Source organism: Sarcophilus harrisii, chromosome 2 (genome assembly GCF_902635505.1).
Source record: "Sarcophilus harrisii chromosome 2, mSarHar1.11, whole genome shotgun sequence".
NCBI lineage: Eukaryota > Metazoa > Chordata > Mammalia > Dasyuromorphia > Dasyuridae > Sarcophilus > Sarcophilus harrisii.
Genome location: NC_045427.1, coordinates 412,857,639 through 412,881,477, shown reverse-complemented (window position 1 = coordinate 412,881,477; position 23,839 = coordinate 412,857,639). Strand labels below are relative to the sequence as shown.

General features: G+C 34.8%; 1 protein-coding gene across 1 annotated transcript; it reads left to right on the top strand.

The window, feature by feature from the left end:
• The first annotated feature begins 408 nt into the window (after window positions 1–408).
• Window positions 409–22,183, top strand: GRPEL2 (GrpE like 2, mitochondrial). Its single transcript, XM_012552635.3, has 4 exons — window positions 409–594; window positions 15,644–15,797; window positions 19,483–19,564; window positions 20,403–22,183. The coding sequence occupies exons 1-4, from the start codon at window positions 518–520 to the stop codon at window positions 20,756–20,758; spliced, it is 669 nt and encodes a 222-aa protein (XP_012408089.1). The 5' UTR covers window positions 409–517; the 3' UTR covers window positions 20,759–22,183.
• Window positions 22,184–23,839: the final 1,656 nt, after the last annotated feature.

Genomic DNA, 23,839 nt, shown 5'->3' with positions numbered 1-23,839 from the left:
AATAAATGTTGACTGACTGACTGCCTAATTCCCATCATTCTTCTCATTATTTTCCTCTTACCCCATTCCACTTCTCCTTCTTTAGCATTCCCTGTCTTAAATTTTATTTTTTTTAATTAACAAATATTAGTTTCCTTTCCTCATTAGAAAAGATAAACAAAATTCTTGTGACAAATATGTATAATCAAGCAAAATATTTTCAAATTTCCCTTTTTATCCCTTTCTCTTTCCTTTCCCCCTTCCTTTTCCTTTCCCTTCCAATCTTTTAATCCTCTCCTTCTCTCCTTTCCTCCACCCATCCTTTTTCCCACCTTCTTCTTTCCATCTCCCTTTTGTCCCGCCCCGCTCCAGCCGTACCGTGACCGGAAATGATCTCTTAGCCTTCCCCTTCCGGGATGTTTGGTACCCTTACCTGTCCGAACCGTGGAGATCACTGGGAATTGTAGTTCTCGCGCCTGGTCCCGGGGCGAGAACGCCTCCTTCGCGGTGACTTCTTCAGTCTGTAAGGCGGAGCAACATGGCCGGACTCTGGCTCCCGGCGGCTTTACGGACTCTGCAGCGACTCGCGGCCTCCCGCACCCCCGGCCCGGGCAGGTAACTGCGGAGATGGTGTGGCGGCGCGGAGCCTCGGGGGGCTGGGGCCGCGGGCGGGGATGGCGGGGGCGCAAGACGGAAAAGCCCAGAGCTGCCCCAGAGTCGAGACTCCAGGGTCTTGAGCGGGCAAGGATTTCGGACCTCCAGCCGTCGTCCTCGTTCGACACAAGAGGAAACTGAGGTCCAGGCAAGAGAAGTGATTTGCTTAAGGCCGAGTTAGGATTTGGAGCCGGGGTCCCCTCCCTCCTGTTCAGGCTCCTTTTCCCGCTCTGGTGGAGTGGCTTTTGAGCTGAGGGCGGAGCCGGACTTGGGGACCCACTTGTGACCTGCAGGCAGGTCCTCTCACCTGGGCCCAAATTTCTTCCTCTATAAAGTGTACCTATGTGAGGTGCATTAGTTAGTCAACAAGCATTAATTAAGCGCCTACTGTGTGCCAGGAGCTACATTGGGACACTGGGATTCTAAGAAGAGGCAAGCTCTCCTCCCTCCTCTCCTCAATTTCTACCTTCTTGGAAGTCACAGTTAAATGGAGAAGAAATAACATGCAAATAACTGTATTTATTTATTTATTTATTTATAACTATTTATAACTGTATAAATATGGAGGAAGGGGGAAGGTGAACAGAAAAGAAAAGAAAAGGCATAAGCATTTGGAGAGGTTGGGGAAGGCTTCCTGTAGAAGGTGGGATTGATGATGGAGAGCATTCAAGGCAGGATGGTCTCAAGTGGCTCAGTTCTAATAGAGAAAGAGAATCTTGCTGTAAATCTTGCAGCAAGTCAGATCGAAAGGCCCCGGATAGTCTTCAGGGTGCACTGGCAAAGCAGATGGTGAAGCTTCTTTAGTAGCTTTTCCATTGACAAAATATGTGTCTTTCTGATATTAAGTCATTTGATAGTGCCAAGGACTTGGGTGGCTAGAACTTTTCAGGATCTGCTGTGGCTGCTGATAAGAGGCTGTTGGCCCTGGGAAATGTTCCTGAAAACAGTCTTGGTGGGGAGGGATAGGGTGAGGACATTTTATTTGCAGGACTAGCCATTGATAGGGAGGATGCCTAGGAGTTTTGAGATGAGAACAAGATAAGAGGGATTTGCTGAAATGGCCTTATTTTTTTCTTTAAAGTAAGAGATAAGAGATGGTCAGCCAAGAAAATGAACGAAAAAAATGTGAAAGGTTTAAGGAGAAAAAAGGTTGGGAGTAGCATTTCCTTGTGGTTCCAAGTGTTTTACAACAATATCTTACTGTCTTCACACCCAGCACACTCACCAACGTGCCAGGCTGCAGCTTGAGATTTTACATTTATTCTTTTTTTTTTTTTTTTCAAAGAATTCCCTGTTTAATTACATTTTGGTGAATATTTTCCTTTTTTTTTTTTTTATAATAACTTTTTATTGACAGAACCCATGCCAGGGTAATTTTTTTACAGCATTATCCCTTGCACTCACTTCTGTTCTGATTTTTGCCTCCCACCCTCCACCCCCTCCCCTAGATGGCAAGCAGTCCTATATATGTTGAATATGTCATAGTATATCCTAGATACAATATTACATTCTTATAAAATTACATGTTATATTTGTTGTTATGCTAGACAGCAGCAGCAGCAACAAAAAAAGTTTTTTTATTTTTACAAAAGTGAAAATAGTTTAATCTTACAGTTTTTTTTTTTGTTGTTGTGATTTTAAATATAGCTTTAGGGTTTTTTTGTGTATGTACTTATTTTCAGTTTTATATCAAAAATGTTTTGTCAGGGCAGCTAGGTGGCACAGTGGATAAAGCATCAGCCCTGAAGTTAGGAGGAAATTTAAATCTGGTCTCAGACACTTAATACTTCTTAACTGTGTGACACTGGGCAAATGACTTAACTCCAATTGCTTCAGAAAAAAAAAAATTTTGTCCAAGCAAAATGGTACTTTAATCAACTCAAATGTAGGTACTGCTACTGATGATTTTCTATTGTATTTTGCCTGTAGAACATCCCTTCTTAGAATCCAACAATATTGTGTCCACTATGTTTTTATTCCACTTAGCTTGGCTAATTTTTTTTTTCCCATTGTGGAGGTTTCTTGAACTATTATTCTTGTTCATCACTACAATAGATATTCTTGGAAGAAGTTCAAGTATGAAGTCAAGAAATAGCTCTTGAGTGACACATTAAACCCCAAAACTTTGTAGCTTTAAGGAAATCATTGACTGTTTTGTGATGATTTTATGCCTTGCATTTTCCCCAGAATTCCTTTAACTTCAACTCTTATTCAAAATTTTTCATCCTTTGCTTTGGGAACCCACAAATATCCCAATATAAATTTAGCCTCATTTATTTTTCAAATGAAGAAAATAGGCAACATTTGAATAACATTGCATTGACAAAATGTTTTTTTAAGCTACATTTATTGTATAGCAGTGATAATGACACATTTTCTTTAATAGCAAGCATTTGGCTTACATTTTTCTTTCCTAGAATCACTTCTTTTGAAATCTTTTTTTTATATATAATTTCTTTTCTTACTCTGATATCTTTTTTACCCCAAAAGTAGCAGCACTTCAATATTGCAACTCTAGTAAAGAATGATCACCTTGAGTTCCTATAGATACAGAATTCTTTTCATCCTTAATGGTTCTCAAGAAATTTCATGTTTTAAACATGTTTTGCTACTTCACAGAGTATTTAAGAACAAATTAACCATTGATTTCTTATTACTTTCCCTTTTTCAATCACAATTTATTTCCTTATAACATAATTTATATCACAACTAGAAATTCATATATCACTTAGTAATTCTAAGTGATGAAGAAATTCCATTTGCATTTTTAATTTCGTCATAAAAAAACTACACACATAAAACTATAAATACAATTATATAGATCCAATTCATAAACCCTGAAGGATATGGGAATTCTCTTTCTCTTGGAAAGTTTGGTCTAGTTAGAACATAAAGTTCTATTAATATGTTACTTATTTTCATCCACAATTTGGCTATTATGATCTGTTGACACAAATAAATGCTACATATTGCTTTTGGTTTTCTCATTAAAGAATAAGATTATAAAATGATCTGCCTTTATTCAGATTAGAGAGGAACACTAAGATTCTGTATCTGTGATGAATGTTTTTCTGCTTCATATACTTAATTGAAAATTCTTTGACCAGTCCAAAAATCAATGAAGTCCATTTCTTCCACAATACTTAGAAATTTCACAGTGACAAAAAAGCAAGTTGAAAAGTGTCACAGGAATTTCCTACCAAGATGATTAACTGAATACAAGGTGGACTTCTGAGCTCCCACATATTTGTTCCAGCAAAATCCTGAAATGAGATTTAATAATGAAGAAATCCAATGGAAAACTGTAAGGGACTTTTCCCATTCAAAAACAGTATAAGAAGTTAACCAGAAAGAAGGCTTATGGGCAATAGGAAAGGAGATCCTTTCCATAAAGCCATCTTAGGTTCAGGGACCCTATATTACCATAGAAAGGACATGTATAACACAAAAGACTGATCTTACATCTGAAGGCAACAAGAGCAGAGGGTTCCCCTTAGAAAGTCCAGACTAGTTTTGGTCATGTATACTTATTGTGTATCTAAGTTATATTTTAATATATTTAACATCTACTGGTCATCCTGCCATTTAGGGGAGGGGGGGGGTAAGAGGCGAAAAATTGGAACAAGAGGTTTGGCAATTGTTAATGCTGTAAAGTTACCCATGTATATATCCTGTAAATTAAAGGCTATTAAATTAAAAAAAAAAAAAAAAAAAAAGAAAGTCCAGACTAGTTAGAAAGCCCAATAGTGAGGACCTAGGAAACCCAAGAGAGCAATAGCAGTAACCAGCATGGAGGAAGTTGCTGTACTCATACAAGATAGAGGCAAACCAAGGGCTTCTCACCCTAACACTGTCTTGTGGTGCCGAGAGAAAGCCTTGAAAATCCAGTCCTCTGGATTTAAAAGATCTTGGGCCTAACTTTGGAAAGTAGAGGTCAGCACAAGAACTCATAAGACCCAGGATAAGACCAAGCAAGGCCAACTGCCCCTTCCAAAATTACACCAGAGAGCAAAGCTCTAATTTAGGGATTAAAGTTGGAAAGAAGAGTAAAATCAAAGACCACATTGATGAATGTATTTTAAAAATTACAAATCTAGAGATTCCCTCAAAGAACAAAATCAAAGGATTGAAAGAATAGAAGAAAATGTAACATCTGATATAAAAAAATAATTGACTGAAAACCAGGTCATGGTTAGATAAAGATACACTGGACTTCCTGAAAACTATGATTAAAAAACAAAAACTCTGGACATTATATTTCATGAAATCATAGCTACCCAAATACATCAGAACCAGAGAATAAAACAAAAATAAAAAGAATCTATTGATCATCTTCTCAAAGGAATCTCAAAAGGAAAAGACCCAAGAAAGTCAAAACTAAAATCCAGAGTACACAAACATACCTCCACATACATACACTCACACTTTCACTATTACTAAAAGTGTCCAGAATGAGTAAGTCCACATATTGAAGAACTAGTCAATGTCACCAGACCTGCCTGACAGCTTCTATTGAAAAACAGAAGTTTTAAAATATATTATTTCAGGATTTTTTTCCTCAGTTGTATTTTATTATGCCAAATACATGTAAAGATAGTTTTCAACATTCATTTTTGTAAAACTGTTCCAAATTTTTTTCCTTACCTTCCCTGTTCCCAAGACATCAATCTAATATAGGTTAAATATGTGCATTATTTTTAAACATATTTCCATATTTGTCATGTTGTGCAAGAAAAATCAGAACAAAAGGGAAAAACCCATGAAAAGGAAAACAAACTAACAAAACAGTGAAAACACCAAGCTTCAATCCACATTCAGTCTCCATAGTTCTTTCTCTGCATGTGGATGGCATTTTCTATCCCAGATCTATTGGAATTACCTTGAATCACTGCATTATTGAGAAGAGCCAAGTTAAGCACCACATGATCTTGTTATTGTGTGCAGTGTTCTCCTGGTTCTGCTCACCTCATTCCATATCAGAACATCTAAGCCTTCCCAGGCTTTTCTGCTTATTTCTTATAGAATAAATAGTATAATATATAGAATAGTATTCCATTATATTCTTATAACTTATTCAGCTATTCCCCAACTGATGGGCATCCACTCAGTTTTTAATTCCTTGTCACTACAAAAAGGGCTGCTACAAACATTTTTGCATATGGGTCCTTTTCCCTTTTTAACAGTCTCTTTGGGATAGTAATAGTAACACTGCTAGATCAAAAGATATAAACATCTTTATACCCATTAAAGCAGATTCCAAATTGCTCTCCAGGATGTTTGGATCTGTTCACAACTCCACCAACAATGCATTTATGTTCCAGTTTTCCCACATTCCCTTTAACATTTGTCATTATCTTTTCCTCTCTCCAAAGCCAATCTGAGAGGTATGAGGTAGTAACTTCAAAGTTTTCTTAATTTGCATTTCTCTAATCAATAATGATTTAGAGCATTTTCCCCCCACATAAGTAAAAATGGCTTTAATTTCTTTATCTGAAAATTGACTGTTCATAGCTTTTGACCATTTATCATTTGAGGAATGACTTGTATGGAGTACACTATTTCAGAATACCAGCCTACAACCAAGAATAATTTATCCTGCTAAACCAAGTATATAATCTTATAAGGGGGAAAAGGGAAAGGAATTTAAAGAAACAGAGAACTTTCAAACATTTCTGATGAAAAGACCAGAGTTGAGTAGGAAATTTGAAGTACAAATTAGAGAGTCCAGAGAAATCTGGAAAGTTAAATTTATTTTTAAAAATTGAAAGGTAGTATATAATGATGATAATGCTAACATTTGAATAAAGGAAGAATAAATAAGGGAATTCATTACACTTTTTTTAAAAAAGCAAATGGTATAAAATAGGGATTCAGTTTTTACAGAGAATTCCTTTGGTAAGGAAATGCTTTGGGGGGATTTCTAAATTTAAAAAGTTTTGAATTTATTTAGTATTTTCAGTTTTAATATTCATTTTTAAAATTATTTTTATTTTCCCCAGTTACATGCAAAAATATTATTTTTGGTTACATGTGTACTTTCATTTTTTATATATTTCCATATTATCATGTTGGGAGAGAAAAATTAGAACAAAAGGGAAAAAACTCGAGAAGGAAAAAAAAGGTGAAAATAGTATATATTGATCTACATTCAGTCTTCATTGTTCTCTCTCTGGATTCAGATGTCCTTTACATCCAAAGTTTATTGAGATTTCATGGGATCACTTAACTACTGAGAGTCTATCATGTTAACATTCATTTTCAAAACTTTGAGTTCCAAATTCTCCCTTTTCCTCCTCCCCCAATTCAAAAAACAAACCATTTAGTATAATTATACATGTGTATTCATGTAAAACATCTTCATATTAGTCATGTTATTAAAAAAAAACTGACCAAAAAAAAAAGACTACTTAAAAAAAAGCATGTTTAAATCTGTATTCAGATATCAGCAGTTATTTTTCTGGATGGATAATATTTTTTCATCATTAAACTTTCTTAGTTGTCTTAGATCAATTTATTGCTGAAAATAACTAAGTCATTCACAGAAAATCATCTTAAAATATTGCTGATGCTTTATACATAACACAGTTCACTTTGCATATCACAATTTGTTCAGCCATTCCCCAGTTGATAGGATTCCCCCCAGTTTCCAATTCTTTGCCACCAGAAAATAGCTACTATGTATATTTTTGTATATGTAAGTCTTCTTCCTTTTTATTTTTTATCTCTTTTTGGATACAGATCTAATAGTGATAGTGTTAGGTCAAAAGGTATGTTTAGTTTTATAGCTCTTTGGGCATAGTTTCAAATTGCACTGAAGAGTGATTCACAACTCTACCAATAGCACATTAATGTCTCATTTTTCCCACATTCCCTTTAACATTTGTTATTTTCCTTTTCTATCCTATTAGCCAATCTAATAAGTATGAGGTAGTACCTCAGAATTATTTTAATTTGCATTTCTCGTATCTATTGAATTGGAGCATTTTTTTCGTATGACCATATATAGCATTTAATTACTTCATCTGAAAACTGTTCAAATCTTTTGATCATTTATCAATTAAGGAATAGCTCTTATTTTTTATAAATTTGACTCCATTTTCTATAAGTTTTAGAAATGAGGCTTTCATTAGAAATCTTTTTTCACAATTACTGTTGTTAAAATTATATCCCTCCATTCAATTATCCGCATTTATTCTCCTTCCTTTTACCCTGTTCCTCCTCAAAAACATTTTGCTTCTGATTACTCCCTCTCCTTTTTCTTATGTCTTTCCCCTCTTTCTTATAGAGTAAGTTACATTTCTATACCCATGTGAGTGTATGTGCTATTCCCTCTTTGAGCCAATTCTGATGATATTGAGGTTCACTAACTCACTTTCTCCTTATTTCCCTCCATTATGAAAGCTTTTCCTTTTATGTGAGATAATTTACCTCATTCTACCTCTCCTTTTCCTTTTCTCCAAATACATTTTTCTCAACCCTTAATTTTATTTTTAAATTATCATTTACAATTCACACCTATGCCTTCTGTCTATATATATTCCTTCTAACTGCCCTAATAATGAGAACGTTTTTGTTACAAGTATTCCCATGTAGGAATGTCAAAGTTTAACCTTAAATCCCATATGATTTCCCTTTCCTGATTACCTTTTTATGCTTCTTTTGAGTCTTATATTTGAAAGAAAAATTTTCTGTTCAGCTCTGACCTTTTCATCAAGTATGCTTGAAAATCTTCTATTTCGTTGAATACTTATTTTTTCTCCTGAAAGAATATACTCAGTTTTTCTGGGAAGGTGATTCTTGGCTATAATCCCAATTCCTTTGCTTTCTAGAATATTATATTCCAAGCCCTCTGAACCTTTAATGTAGAAGCCACTAAATCTTGTGTATCCTGATTGTGAACTGTTTCTTTCTGGATGCTTGTAATATTTTGTATTTGATCTCGTAGTTCTTCAATTTGGCTATAATATTCCTGGGAGTTTTCATTTTGGGATCTCTTTCAGAAAGAGATTGGTATATTTTTTCAATTTCTGTTTTACCCTCTGATTCTAGACTATCAGGGTAGTTTTCTGTGATAATTTCTTAGAACTTGATGAGTGGGTTCTTTTTTAAAAAAATTATGATTTTCAGATAGACCAATAATTTTAAAATTACCTCTTCTGGATCTATTTTCTAGGTCAGTTGTTTTTCTAGTGAGATATTTCACATTGTCTTCTATTTTTTTCCTTCTTTTGGTTTTGTTTTATTGTTTCTTGATTTCTCATAAAGTCATTTGCTTTCATTTGCTCAATTTTAATTTTTAAAGAAGTATTTTTTTCTTTTCCCATTTGGCCAATTTTGGTTTTTAAGACTTTTCCCCCCTCCTTATCTTTTTGCATTTTCTTTTGTATCATTCTCATTTCTTTTCCCAATTTTTCCTCTATCTTTTACTTGACTTTCAAAATCCTTTTTGAGCTCCATGGCCTGAGACCAATTCTTATTTTTCTTGGAGGTTTTGGATGTAGGAGATTTAATTTTGCTATCTTCTGAGTGTGTGTTTTGATCTTCCTTGTCACTGTAGTAACTTTATGTGGTTAGAATTTTTTTTTTCCTCTTGTTTTCTCATTTTCCTAGACTATTACTTGGCTTTTAATTATTTTTTAAAAGTAGAGCTCTCCTTTCAGGGGGGAAGTCACATTGTCCCAAGATTCAGGGATTTTGTGCAGCTATTTTCAGAAATACTTCCAGGAACTTGTAAGTTTTTTTCAAAGTGTTATGATCTAAGGAGAGATGTGTTTACTACTCTCCTGACATGTGCTCTGGTCTATGAGCTCTCTTTTCTGCCCTGGAACTGTGATAAGGGTTGACTGCAAGCTCTTGTGCTAATTCTTCTTATTCTGAGACTGCTACCTAGGACTATTATCAGTCTAAATATGCAAAAAGCAAAAGAGTCCTGCCTCAAGCTAACAAAGAGACCATTCAGATCTCCTTCTGACCACTTGTCCTACCCTGCTTACTGTCTGTGGGCTAAAAACTCTCCACACAGCTACTGCCACTATTGATTCAGTGACTCCCATGGCCTGTTCCTCATTTGCTGGGGCTTTGTCTGGGTCGGTGCTGACCTGACCTATGCTCTACTCCCACCCAAGTGTGATAGACTTTTCCTGCTGAACTTCTGAGTTGTGTTTGTCTGAAAAATTATTTCACCCTGATATTTTTGGGATTCTGTTGGTCCGGGATTGTTTTGTGGCATTATTTAAAAGTGTTCAGAGGGAGAGCTAAGGTGATTTACTACCTTTTTGCTGACATCTTTAAATTTTAAAACCTTAATTTTTTTTTTTAAGATCTTTACTCTCATTAAGTGTGTTGCCTAGCCTTCTCAGTTTTCTATTTATTGTAAATGTGAAAAGCATGCCATGGCATTTTTGCCTTCTTTCAATTTACCTATAAAATGTTAGTTAACACAAGACCAATGTAAATCACATTTCCTGCTGTTATGGAGCTCATACCAGAATTTTATAGTATTATCCCTATCAACTCTTAATATCTGATCCTCAGATTATAGAATTTAGTGCTGTGACATTAGAGATAATTTTCTGTAAAGTGTCCATTTTTGAGCTGGAAACACCAGATGTCAAAGAACAGAGATAACTTTTCTGAGACCCTATAGCTAGAAATTTGTCGAACCAAGATTTGCATATAGATCTTCTGAGTCTGAATCCAGGGCTTTTTCCACATACCATTTTACTTCAGCAGTGTGATACAATAGATAGAATCACAGATAACTATTGTGCACAATACTATATGAAGAACTCATTAAAGAGGAATAAGATGCTGTTTGATCAAAAAAATGGGATACCCTTAGCTCATGGGAAACGTCTTTGAGGGTGTTACTTTTGAATTGGTATTTATAGTTTGGGTAGACAGGAATGTGGGGCTGGTTCAATACTTGAAAAAAACTTATTAGCATAATTGACTATATCAATAACCAAACAGAAATCATATGGTTATATCAATAGATGCAGAAAAAGCATTTTACAAAATCCAATACTCATTCCAATTAAAAAAAAAAAAAACTAGAGAGCATAGGAATAAATTGAGTTTTCCTTAAAATAATAGCATCTATCTAAAACCATCATCAAGCATCATATGTAATAGGGATAAACTAGAATCATTCCCAATAAGATCAGGGGTGAAATAAGATTACCTACTATCACCATTACTATTCAATATTTATTAGAAATGTTAGTTTTAGCAATAAGAGAAGAAAGAAATTACAGAATAGGTAAGGTAATAAGGAAACCAAATTATCACTCTTTGCAACTGATGTGATGGTATGCTTAGAGAATCCTAGAGGATCAACTAAAAAACTACTAGAAACAATTCACAGCTTTAACATAGTTGCAGGGTACAAAATAAATCCACATAAATCATCAGCATTTCTATTATGTTACCAACGAAGTCCAGTAGCAAGAGAGACAAAGAGAAATTCCATTTAAAATAATTGTAGATAATATAAAATATTTGGGAGTCTACCTGCCAAGACCAAGCCAGGAGCTGTATGAACACTTTCCACACAAATAAAGTTAGATCTAAACAATTGGAAATATCAAGTACTCATGGGTAAGCTGAGCTAATATAATAACAAAATTCATCTGGAAGAACAAAAGGTTAAGACTTTTAGGGGAATTAAAATTTAAAAGAAAGTGGCCTAGCTGTACCAAATCTAAAACTATATTAAAAAGCAACATTCATCAAAACCTTTTGGTACTGGTTAAGAAATAGTGGATTGGATCAGAGGAATAGATTAGGTTCATAAGACATGTATTAAATGACTACGGTGATCTAATATTTGATAAACCCAAAGACTCCAGCTTCTGCAATAAGAACTCGCTGTTTGACAAAAATTGCTGGAAAAATTGGAAAATAGTATGGCAGAAACTAGGCATTGACCAACACCTCACACCTCATACACCAAGATAAAGACAAAATGGGTTCATGATTTAGACAAAGAATGATACTATAGGGGCAGCTAGGTGGTGCAGTGGATAGAGCACCAGCCCTGAAGTCAGGAAGACCGGAGTTCAAATTTGGTTTTAATACTTCCTAGCTGTGTGACCCTAGGCAAGTCACTTAAATCCAATTGCTTTAGCAAAAAAAAAAAAAAAAAGATACTATAAGCAAATTAGGAGAACAAGGGATAGTCTACTTTTCAGATCTGTGGAGAAGAAAGAAATTTATAGCCAAAGAAAAACTAGAGAAAATTATGAAATGTAAAAATAGATAATTTTTATTATCTTAAATTGAAAGGTTTTTGTACAAACAAAACCAATGCAACCAAGATTATGGAAGATTAATAGAAGCAGGAAACTGGGAAAACATTTTTACATCCAAAATTTCTGATAAAGTTCTCATTTCTAAAACATATAGTTGACTCAAATTTACAAGAATACAAACTGTTCTTCAATTGATAAATGGTCAAGGGATATGAACTGACAATTTTCAGATGAAGAAATGAAAGCCATCTCCAGTCATATGGAAAAATGCTCTAAATCATTTTTATTAGAGGAATGAATTTTACATACCTCTCAGATTGGTTAAGATGACAGGAAAAGATGATGTTGGAGAGGATGTAGGAAAACTTGGACACTAATACATTGTTGATGGAGTTATGAATTGATCCAACCATCCTGGAGAGCAATTTGGAGCTGTGCCCAAAGGACTATCAAATTGTGCATACCCTTTGACCCAGCAGTGATGGAGATCGAGCCATTTGTAGTCAGAAAGAGTACTGTGGGGATTGAATATGGATCACAACATAGTATTTTCACCTTTTTTTGTTTTTGCTTGTGTTTTTTTTTTTCCTTTCTCATTTTTTCCCCTTTTAGATCTGATTTTTCTTTTTCAACATAATAAATGTGGAAATATGTTTAGAAGAATTGCACATGTTTAACATACATTGGATTACTTGCTGTCTGAGGGGGATGGGAGGGAGAAAAATTTGGAACACAAGGTTTTGCAAATTTTGGGTAGAAGCTCAATTGATCTGAAAGTGGAGGAAGAGAGTATTTCCAACATAGGAAGTTCTATATAAATGCTAGCTACCACTGTTGTTGTTGTTATCCAGTTTGTCCTAGCATTCAGGATCTTACCTATTACCCTTCCCTTCAATGCTTTATTTCATAATACTCTATATGATAGGCTGTAATCCAGCCAAAGTGGTCTGCTCAATCAATCATTCAACATATATTAAGCACCTACTATATGCCAGGCACTGTGGTAGGTGTTGGAATTACAAAAGGAGGCAAAAGATAGTCCCAGTGCTCAGAGTTTGCAATCTAAAAGGGGCAACAATATGCAAGCAAATATATACAAAACAATTTATATGCAAGATAAATAGGTAATTAACAAAAGGCATTAGAATTAAGAGGGGTTGAGGAAGGCTTCCCATAGAAGATGGGATTTTAATTAGGACTTCAAGGAAATCACAAAGGTCAACAATCAGCAGAAATGGGGAGAGCATTCCTGATATGGGGTACAGTTAGAGATACAGTTAGAGAAAATACATTGAGCAGAGTTGGGTTGTATCTTGTTCATGGAACAGTCAGGAGGACTTTGTCCCTAAGTAGAAGAATCCATGGTGGTGAGTAAGGAAAGACAGGAGGAGGCTAGGAATACTCTTCATTAAACACTCAATCCAAGGACCAAAAAATTTTAGACTCAAAAGGGATTGGAGAAATCATTTAATGCAAGCTCTTTATTTTATTGATGAAGAAAACTAAGAGGCAGGGAAATTAAGTCTTACTCAAGGTCACACAAGATTTTTTATTACGTAGTATAGCAGGGATTTAAACCCAGTTCTTGTGTCTCCAAAATTCAGTTCTTTCAATTACATTCCAGGATTGAATTACATCATTCTCTGTCTCAGGAACATGTTCTGAACTTTCCAGTCTTTATGCCTTTTACTTAAATTGTTCCATATTCTTGGAATACTCTCCTCCTCCACTTTAATCAACTGAGCTTCTACCCAAAATTTATTTTTTTAGGATGAAATATTTTTATTTGATAATAGCTTTTTATTTTCAATATACATGTAAAAATTTATATTGAAAAGGTATATATGTATTAAAAATAAAAAGCTATTATCAAATAAAAATATTTTATCCTAAATAAATTTTGGGTAGAGATTGGATAACAACAACAACGATAGCATTTATATAGAACCTCCTATGTTGGTACTGTTGCACTTATATTTGAACTTCTAATCAGGCATTTCATAAATAAGAAAACTGCAGTCCAATTAAGTGTTACGTGACTAAAGTAGCATGGCAAAACTGAGATTCAACCTCCAGTTTTGTTTACTCTAGCTTGTGTACTTTTCATGGCACTGTGCTGTTGTTTTTCTTATTTAGAATTTCAGGTCATCCAAACTAATACAGACCCGAGTAGCAAACTTTATAGTCTTCCAGCTGTTTCCAGATCATACTGTCTGCACTTTAGCTAGCCCCACACCTGTCACAGCGGGCTCTGCTGACTGACGTTTCTCTTTATCTTCCTCCATTCAGTTGCTAGCTATTCCCAAACCATTCTGCCGCAAACATGAATCAATTCCTCTCCACCCCTATCCAATTATTTCCAGTTCTCCCTTATGTGTGCTCCCAGTGGAATAAACGTTCCTTGAGGACAAAGCTACCTCGTTTTGCTTGTGTCCCAAGTGCTTAGTGTTGTACCTAGCACACAGTAAGGACTTAAATTCTTTATCATTCATTCATTCATTCATTTAGCTTCTGCTTAAAGATATCCATTGATGGAAAGCGACTCTCTCAGAAACCAGCACCTTCTGCTTTAGGACAGCTATAATTGTTGGAACATTTTATTTGTTTATAACTTGAGACAAGAGTCTCTGTCTCACTGTACCATCAGAGTATCTCAGTTATGTCCTCTGGCACCAAACAAAACAATTCAAAAACTATCTTTCTTTCCTTCTGTTTTCCCCTTGCATTTTGACTTCTTATCCATTCCAATTAAAACTATTCTCTCCAAGGTTACCAATTTTCTCTTAAGTGCTTCATCCAGTATTCTTTTCTCAGCTGCCATTTTTTTTTTTGAGGTTAAGTGACTTGCCCAGGGTCACACAGCTGAGAAGTGTTAAGTGTCTGAGACCAGATTTGAACTCAAGTCCTCCCGACTTTAAGGCTGGTACTCTATCCATTAAGCGAACTAGCTACCCGTCAGCTGCCATTCTTGAAAAACTATAGCTTTTGATGAATTTAGCCATCTCACTGCATAAACTTTTTTCTTTTGATTTCTTTGACATTGTTCTTTTTGATTCTCTTAATTGTTTAACTATACTTCCTTAGTCTCCTTCACTGAATCCTCCTTCTGCCCATTAAATTTTGCCATCTCCTTAAAAGTCTATCATGGACCCTTTTCTTTCTTATCCAATAATCTCATCAGTTCCAATGGTTTCAATGATCATTTCTATAGGATTAGTTTCAGATCTGTGTATTCAATGATAATTTTTTCTGAACCAGTCCCTGGAGATCTTCCTTTAGATATCCTATAGTCATATTAAACTCAACATGCCTAAAACAAATCTCAGTTCCCTGAAATTCCATCCCTCTTCTAAAGTTCCTCATCTCAACTGAGAATGCTACCAACCTTCTAGTCACTAAAGTTCAAAACCTTGGAGTCATCCTCAACTCTTCCACTCAACCCTTCCAATAAGTTTTCAGGTCTTCCCGGTTCTATCTTTACATCTCTCCTAGTTGTTCATATTTATTCACATGATCTATGCTCTATGTTCAGATCTTTATTGTTTTCTCAAAACAATTGCAGCAGTGCAGGTTCCACTGTGAGCATTTTTAGTAATGAAGAAATAATCCTGGGGCAAAGGCAAGATTCTCTTCTACCAGTTTAAAAAAGGAACTACTAGGAGGGAAGCAAATAGTTCATCTAGTACTTGGGCCTAGGGCCAGGTTTTTTTTATACCCATCTCAATCTGCTATGTCCCTTTTCTGTTCATTCACTTCAGAGGCTGGATACCTGCCTTCAGCACAGCTGCCCAAAGTAGTGCTGGAGAGGACTGCAGCTCTAATGACCCTCCGGCTGAGCCAGGCCCCTTATTGGCAGAAGAAGCTCTGGAGCACAAAGCCCTTCGACTGCAGAAAGAAGTCCGGGATTTAACTGTGAGTCTTAAACAGGATACAGTTGTTATCCATTGTGAGCTGAATAAAGACTTACTGCCTTTTCTCACCTTGATTTTGAGCCTTGAGGTCTGCACCAATAAGTTGCTTATAGTTCTCTTTTAATACCTAGAACAGCCTGTTCTGAGACTATAACTATAACTATTTTGCGTGCTTTCAGCAAATCTTTTCCTCTTTCTTAACTTTGACTTTCCTATATGTTAAATGGGGATAATAATCTTTGCCCCTATCTTATTGAATTTGTGAGGATTTCATGAGATATGTAGGTAAGGTTCTTTATGATCTTAAAGTATTATGGAATCATAAGAGTCAAACTAAAAAGGGTCTTGGAGATCATCAAAAGTATGTCTTAGCTATGTGACCCTGGGCAAGTCACTTAATCCCAATTGCCTCACCATTAAAAAAAAGTTTGGTGTCCTCATTTTACAGATTTGAAAAGCAAACTCTAAAAGAGAGTTTACTTGCATAAGTTTAGACTAGGCATCAAATTACAGAAGTGGAATTTGAGCCCAGCTTTTCTCACTCCAAACCCATGACTTAGGCTGCTCTGCTATTAGACCTGTGATCCCTATTGATTCCATGGCCATCCTTTGAAGCATCTTCCTGAAGGCCACCAAGTTTATCCCATATGTCTGAAGACTTTAACTAGATCTTATTATTTAAGTTTATCTGTGTCAGAGCAGCTAGGTGATACAGTGAATAGAACACCAGCCCTGAAGTCAGGAGGACTTGAGTTCAAATGTGACCTTAGACATGTAATACGTCCCGGTTGTGTGACGCTGGGTAAGTCATTTAACCCCAGTTGCCTCAGGGAGGAAAAAGTTTATATCACAAAGGCTTTTCTACATTGTTGGGGGTAAAAGGGCTGGAGATTGGTGTTTGGGAGAGAAAAGGATTTAGAGGGAAGTCATGTTTAAAGAAATACTATCTCTTAATAATTCTGGGGCAGTGGGAATAAAGTGAAGCTATCATAGTAGAAATACTGGTATTAACGAGTACATTCCAGATACCTGCTTTCTCCCATTGTTTTGCATAACTAGCTTTAACATTTCAATTATTGGATAAATTTGTGTTATGAATAACCTTTCATTTCTCATGGACTCCCTTAAAATAATTAATTATTAATTGATTAGTTATTAATTATTAATTAATTAATAATTATTAATAAGCTTATTACCTATATGTAATTTGGTGGGGAGGGATGAGGGAAGTCTGATTTTATTTTTAATTATGGGTTTATTCTACCTAGATGATCAAATGAACTAGTCTTGAAGTTAGGAAATCTGAGTTCTAATTCTGGTTCATAAGTATGTTACTATGGACAGGCTACTGAACTAATCTTTCAACCTCATCATCCTCATCTGTAAAATGGAAATATTATTTGTAATGATTATCTTAGAAAGTTATTGGAAGAATTGAGATATAATATATGTAAAGTGCTTTGTAAATATTTTTTTCTTTCTTATATTAACTTTAATATATCATATTACATATATTATTTGGACACTCCACTATGGAAGCAGTCCATTCACAGGATGGCTGATAATATTTAATCTTCAGTTTTGGTGAATTTAAGTCTTTTCTATTTGCTTCTAAGATATTTCATACTGCAGTAATGGACTTTGGCTTGTTTTCCAAACCTTTTGTTCTTTAATTTGAAGTTTATATTTTAGGCTTCTTAATTAAATCTTCTAGCTGTCTGTTCCTCTTTTCTGAATGTGCAATCTAGAAATGAGACATCTCAATATCTCATTCTGCTATGTCCGTTTTCTGTTCATTCACTTCAGAGGCTGGATACCTGCCTCTCTCTCTGAAAGCCTCTAGGGATAGGCATTCCACTCCTTTCCCAGTCTGCCAAGTCCATTTTTGAGATAGGTCTAATTGCTAGTATTGAGGAGAAATACAACCCAGAAAGATTAAGGTCCTGTTGGTTGATGTATTCGCATAGTCAGTCTCCAAGTTAAGGGGCAAAGATTTATTACGCTGCTTGACAGCAGGCTAAAATTCCAAAGGAGTTTAGCAAAGGGGCAGAAGCAAGAAGAAATTACGCTGATACTTGACAGTGGGATAATTCTTGCAGAATCCACCGTCCAGTGCTTTATAAATCTAAAGGTTATATTAATTTACAGCATGAAAAATGTTACTACTACTACAAAAAAAATTTAGTCTTGCTGTGAGGAATGTATTTTATAAATCTTAAGTGCCATAGAAATATAATTGAAAAATTGCTATTATTGTAATCAAAAAACATTTTAACACTACAGAATTTTCAGGATTATAGGATTTAGAGCTAGAAAGCGAACTTAGAATTCAAATAAAGATCTTCATTTTTTTAGAATCTAAAAAAATTAAATGATACTTAGCTATCATGGAGACAGCATGATATAGTTGGAAAAAAAAAGATGGTTTGGGACTCAGGAGATCTGACCTGTAAGATAATATTCATTAATAATTGTATATAGCATTTTCAGGTTTTTGAAGTGTTTTGTATTGTGTCATTTGATTTTCAATTTGATTTTAATTTTTACTTTGGGGAACAGGAATTATGAATATTTTCCATTTTAAAGATGAGCAAATTGAAACTCAGAGAATTTAGTTATTTTCTGGGGCTCCTTGAACTTGTCTTTTTAAGTTGCGCATTCCCAAGAAAAAACAATATTGCTTTTGCCATGTTATTTATGATTTCTCCTCTCCTTTGGGAGAGAATCATTCCTTTCTACTCTTACTGCTCTTTTCATCCTGCCATACCATTCCCCTTCAGGAAGGAATTGCTGTCTTACCTTCCTTTTTGTTATAATCTCATAAATATTTAAGTTTCTATTTGGATTGTGGATCTATATCTATATAGGATTCTACATGCAGTTTCATTTCTCTTGTTACAGTTTTTCGTGTATGTTTTGTGAAGTGATTTCCTGTTGACAGGTATTATCTATATAGTAATATAGATAATACTACCTCTTACCTATATCTCAGATGGCCCTATTTCAAATTGTTATATGCAGTCAGATGCCTGATCCACTACAATTTTTTCCATGAGACTTTATATCAAACAAGATCATGTATGTAGGATAAGGTACCATAGCTAACAATCTGTGATGTTATAGCATATATTCCTTCATTGAGTATGTAACATTCAAGAAAGAGAGACATAGCTAATGCTCAGTTAATGCTGTTCCCTAACTATATCTTATCAATATTAACACAAAGAATACAGTAAAAACATGTGTTTTATGTCAAATAAGTAGCCTAAATCCTGATCTTGAACTATGCCAAGCATAAATAGAAGCTCATCAAAGAGCTAGAGATTGGCCTTGAAAGGTCCATTTCTTTATTCTCTCTTCTACTCGTTCATTGGAAGATCTTATACTGGAGAGTAAAAAAGTTATCTGAGGATCAGTTTACAAATGTACCAATTATAAGGAAGCAAGATAAGAATGGCACATAGGCTGGTGTAGTTATATTCTGTGGATCCATCAGTTTTTCTTTCTGGCCTTTTCTAAGGATCTCCTCCCTCTGGCTCAAATTGCCAACTCTCACCAGCCTAAAATAGACTACCAAGTTCCCTTACAAATACAAGATTAAAAAGCAAACTGCATAAAGCAAAGAAAGTGAATTTTGTACTTGTGAACACTTGTCTTTTGATTTTGCTGTTCTTCTTGGTATATAGGAAAGATACCAGAAAGCTCTAGCTGATTCTGAACATGTACGGAGGCGTACACAGAAATTTGTGGAAGATGCCAAAATATTTGGTAAGTGGAAGCATATACCTTTTTGTTTACAGGAGCTTATTAGTGTTTTGCAATTCACATAGAGTAAACTCAGTGAGGTTTTTTAGCAGACCATTTGATCCATAATCTATTTCCATTCTAGTATGCTTTTTGTAATATATGATTAGAAAAGAATTCTAGGCATCCTTAACTCTAATATCCTTGAATTTCATTTTGTAAATGCTTTTATTTGAGGCACTTGGTATTATTTGTTCTTCTAACAGTACTGATGATGACTAATTGCCACCCACTGTTTGAAGAGAATGTGAATAGTCATTCCTATCACTGACTAATCATGCCTCCTCTTTATACATTCAAAGTACACTGACCTATACTTAACCTTCTAGCATCTTGTTTTATGTGCTACCATGAATCACTATGCTATAGTGAAAATAGTACTAAATAAGATAGAGAAAACAGCTTTTTTTTCATACTATGCCAATAAAATACCAGTTCTATTTTTAAAAAATAGCCAAAAAAGTATTGTGATAAGAGTGCCTAAAGCACTGCATTTGAAACCTGACCTGGGTTCTGTACTCTATGATTTATTCTTCCAGTCCCTCTTGGTACTCCTTAGGCTCTTTGGAGTTAGTCCCTTTAGTATCAGAGGACATATGTTTTAATATGTTTATACTACTTACTGTCATGGACAAGTCACTTGAACTCTTTGCTTTTAATCCCTTGATCTGTAAAACGAAAAGAGTAGATTTGCTGACTTTTAAGATTCCTTTAAACTCTAAATGATTTGGATTCTGTGAGTGTATAGCCTTTAAGATAATCTAGTAAATCTGGACAATTATGCTGTTTGATTGTTCCCTAGGGATCCAGAGCTTCTGCAAAGATTTGGTAGAGATCGCAGATATCTTGGAGAAGGCCATCAAACATGGCTCTGGGGAAGCAGAGCCAGCAGACCAAAAGACAACCCTCAATAAGGTCTTTGAAGGACTTTCCCTCCTCCAAGCTAAGCTACAGAGTGTGTTTGCTAAGCATGGTCTGCAGAAAATGACTCCCCTTGGTGACAAATATGATCCATATGACCATGAGATCGTTTGTCACATACCAGCTGATGGAGTGCAGCCAGGCACAGTGACACTTGTTACCCAAGATGGCTATAAACTTCATGGTCGAACCATCAGACCTGCCCAAGTGGGTGTGGCTGTTGAGACACAGGAATGATAGGGTCTGGGACCAGAGTAAATTAACATTCTTCCTTTTTGTACAGAAAACAGCTCCTTGAGTTTCCTTTATTTATTACACTGATTTGAATTATAATTGGAATGTTTTGCCTGATCCATTTTGAGTTTAATCTATGTAGTGAAAAAAAACATATTGTTGATTTGGATTGAGTCAGAAGACATATACTTTCATTTCAATTCTGTGAATCATATTACTTCTGAGCTATAAAATGAGGGGTATGCACTAAACAATTTCTTTAATTTCATGGTCATATGAATATAAGTTCAGTATTATGACATGTACTTGCTTTAATGTAACCTTTGACTTCGTCAGAAAACCTCTCATTGGCCTTCTTTAAAATGTATATTGGAGAAAGTTATTTATTAGTAACATTAATGACGGTACACTGGTGTCTTTCAGCTGGAAAGAAAGAGCAAAGTATAATATAGTGTGTGTAATCAAATTTAATTCTGTGATATGTTCCCCTCCTACCCTTTCCCACTTCCCTATATTCTTTAATAACAATTCAAAATTATCTTAATGGAAAGTGTAGTGGTCCTATGTAGACATATTTATTATATATTCTGTCTCTTTTATGTCACCTTCCACACCTTCTTTCTTCTCCATCTATAAAATTAGAAGAATTAGACCAGATCTTTAAAATCTTTTTTGCCTCTGATAGTGTTTACGTTCTAACTTACTGATTGGTTGGTTAATTTTCTTCTTCAAAATTAATTTGGCCTATTTTTCTTCTTTTAGTTCTGAAACTGTTTTAAAGTTCTGTCCGGTGCTAATATTTCCATGATTATATAAAAACATGTTAGAGTTTGATAAGGGAAATCATTTCTACTTTATAATATATGGATTTATCTAAGTGAATTTTATTTGAAATGGAAAAAAAAATAATCCTTTTCATCTTTTTCAGTGTTTGTACTTAACAAGTCAGTAGATTTGTGATCTCATAGAAGTGAATAGTTTCTCTATTAGTACAGATTCAAACCCATTTCTTTCTTTTTTTAGTCATAAGACATTTAAATTTTTCCTAGTTTTCTTTTTTATAAGTTTTTAATTGATGTCATTTTTTACATCATCTTAATTTTACCCAATATTCCTTTCCCTTCTTCTATAATAAATAATATTTTAAGACAACAAAAGAAAAAAAAAATTAGCATATTTAAACTTTTTAAATGTATAGTGTGTAACACCTATGTCCTTCCCACCCCTATGGAGATGTGAGTTGGGGATGTTCCCTTATATCTCTTCAGTCAAGTCATGTTTGAACTTTATAATTTTGTTACATTCACTTTTGATTTTTGGTACATGTGTTCTTGTAATTTACATGGTTTTAGTTATTGTGTACATGGTTTTCTTGGCTCTATTTATTTCATCTTGTTATCAGTTCATATAAATCTTTTCATGCTTCTCTGTTTTCATCACAGAAATAATTTCTTATAGCACAACACTATTACATTCATGTACCACAATTTGTTCAGCTATTCCCCATTTGGTGGATATCTACTTTGTTTTCAACTCTTTGCTATCATAAAAAATGCTATCATATCTTTGCTGCTATAAATATTTTGGTATGTGTGAAGACTTTTCCAAATTGCTTTCCAAAATGGAAAGTTTCACAGTTTCATCAACAATATATTAGTGTGCCTACTATTCCACAAGCCTTCCAAAACTGACTAATGCCATTTTTTTGGTCAGTTTGCAGGATATAAACTGAAACCTCAGGTTACTCCAGGTCTTTCAGAAGTTAATAATTATAACTGTCTTGGAAAAGGTTGCAGATGGTTTTTTTTTTTTCATTTTATTGTATGAGTTAAGATGCAGAAGGTAAACTTTATAGAAGTTAACAATTACCTTAATCCACATCACTACCAGAGCAATGTGGATTCAGTCCCTGAAAATATTCCAGCCATGCTAAAAACCTGTTAACACGGTTGAGGAATGGGAATGCAAAAGTTGGAAGGGACCTGAGAGTTCAGGAATTCCAACCTCTACTTGAGACATGAATCACCTGTTCACTAGGTGGTCATTCATTCTCTATTGAATGTTTCCAATTACTTGGAACTCATTTCCTTACTATTAGAAATGTCCTAAAACAGAGTGGGCTACTTCATAGTAATAATTCAAGCAAAGACTAGGTGGCCAAATTTTTCAGGCAGATCATATACAACCACTATTGGGAATATTGTAAGGGAGTTGAGGGTTGGGCTAGATGCCCTCTAAGGCTCCTTTTACTTTTAAGACTCTAAGTGCTTTATTTGGAAATAAGTTTCCTACTTGAACTTCACTTACTCTGATTGTTTCTTGAACCTGTCCTTTTTCTGACAATTTCTCTTCTGTCACTAAAGAACAAAAGTAGTTAATTAATCACAAACCTTCTACATTAGGCCATGTAATAAAATCTCTATTCATGGTAGATATATCAAATGAGCCTAATTGTAGGGTTATGGTTTTCATCAACTTAGTAGACTGTTTATGGCTAAAAGTAATTTGTTGCAAAGTTGGGTCACAGGCAGCTTGTTTTTTATATAATTTGTTTTTTCTTAAGGATATTAGATTGGTAATGCTAGTAACTCAGATTGAACAGTTTTGACCTAACCTTTAAATCTGTTCTTTATGCCAGTGGTGGTTATGGTGTTTTCTTTTCTATGAGTTTTTGAGCATATGACCCCTGGCCAGCTAAGCCTTTTCTACTGGATAGGTCATATCCACGATATGCTTAAAGTATCATGGGTGTTTCTGACTTGAAAGGGCCCTAAAGCACATCCAAATGTCTCATTTTCTAGATGAGAAAATTATGGCCAAGAAAAGTGAAGTGATTTGCATAAGGTTAAATAGATAATGAGCAGTAGAACCCAGGATGTGGGCTCAGGTCTTCTGGTTTTTCCATGATACCATTGTTGCCTTTGTTCTGTCTTTACATATAGATTTCATCACCTTTTTTTTTTTTTCTAATAATAGGTTTTTATTTTTCCAAATACATGCAAAGATGATTTTTAACATTCACCCTTGCAAAACCTTGTGTTCCAAATTTTTCTCCTTCCCTCCATATCTCCCTCCTCCCCGAGA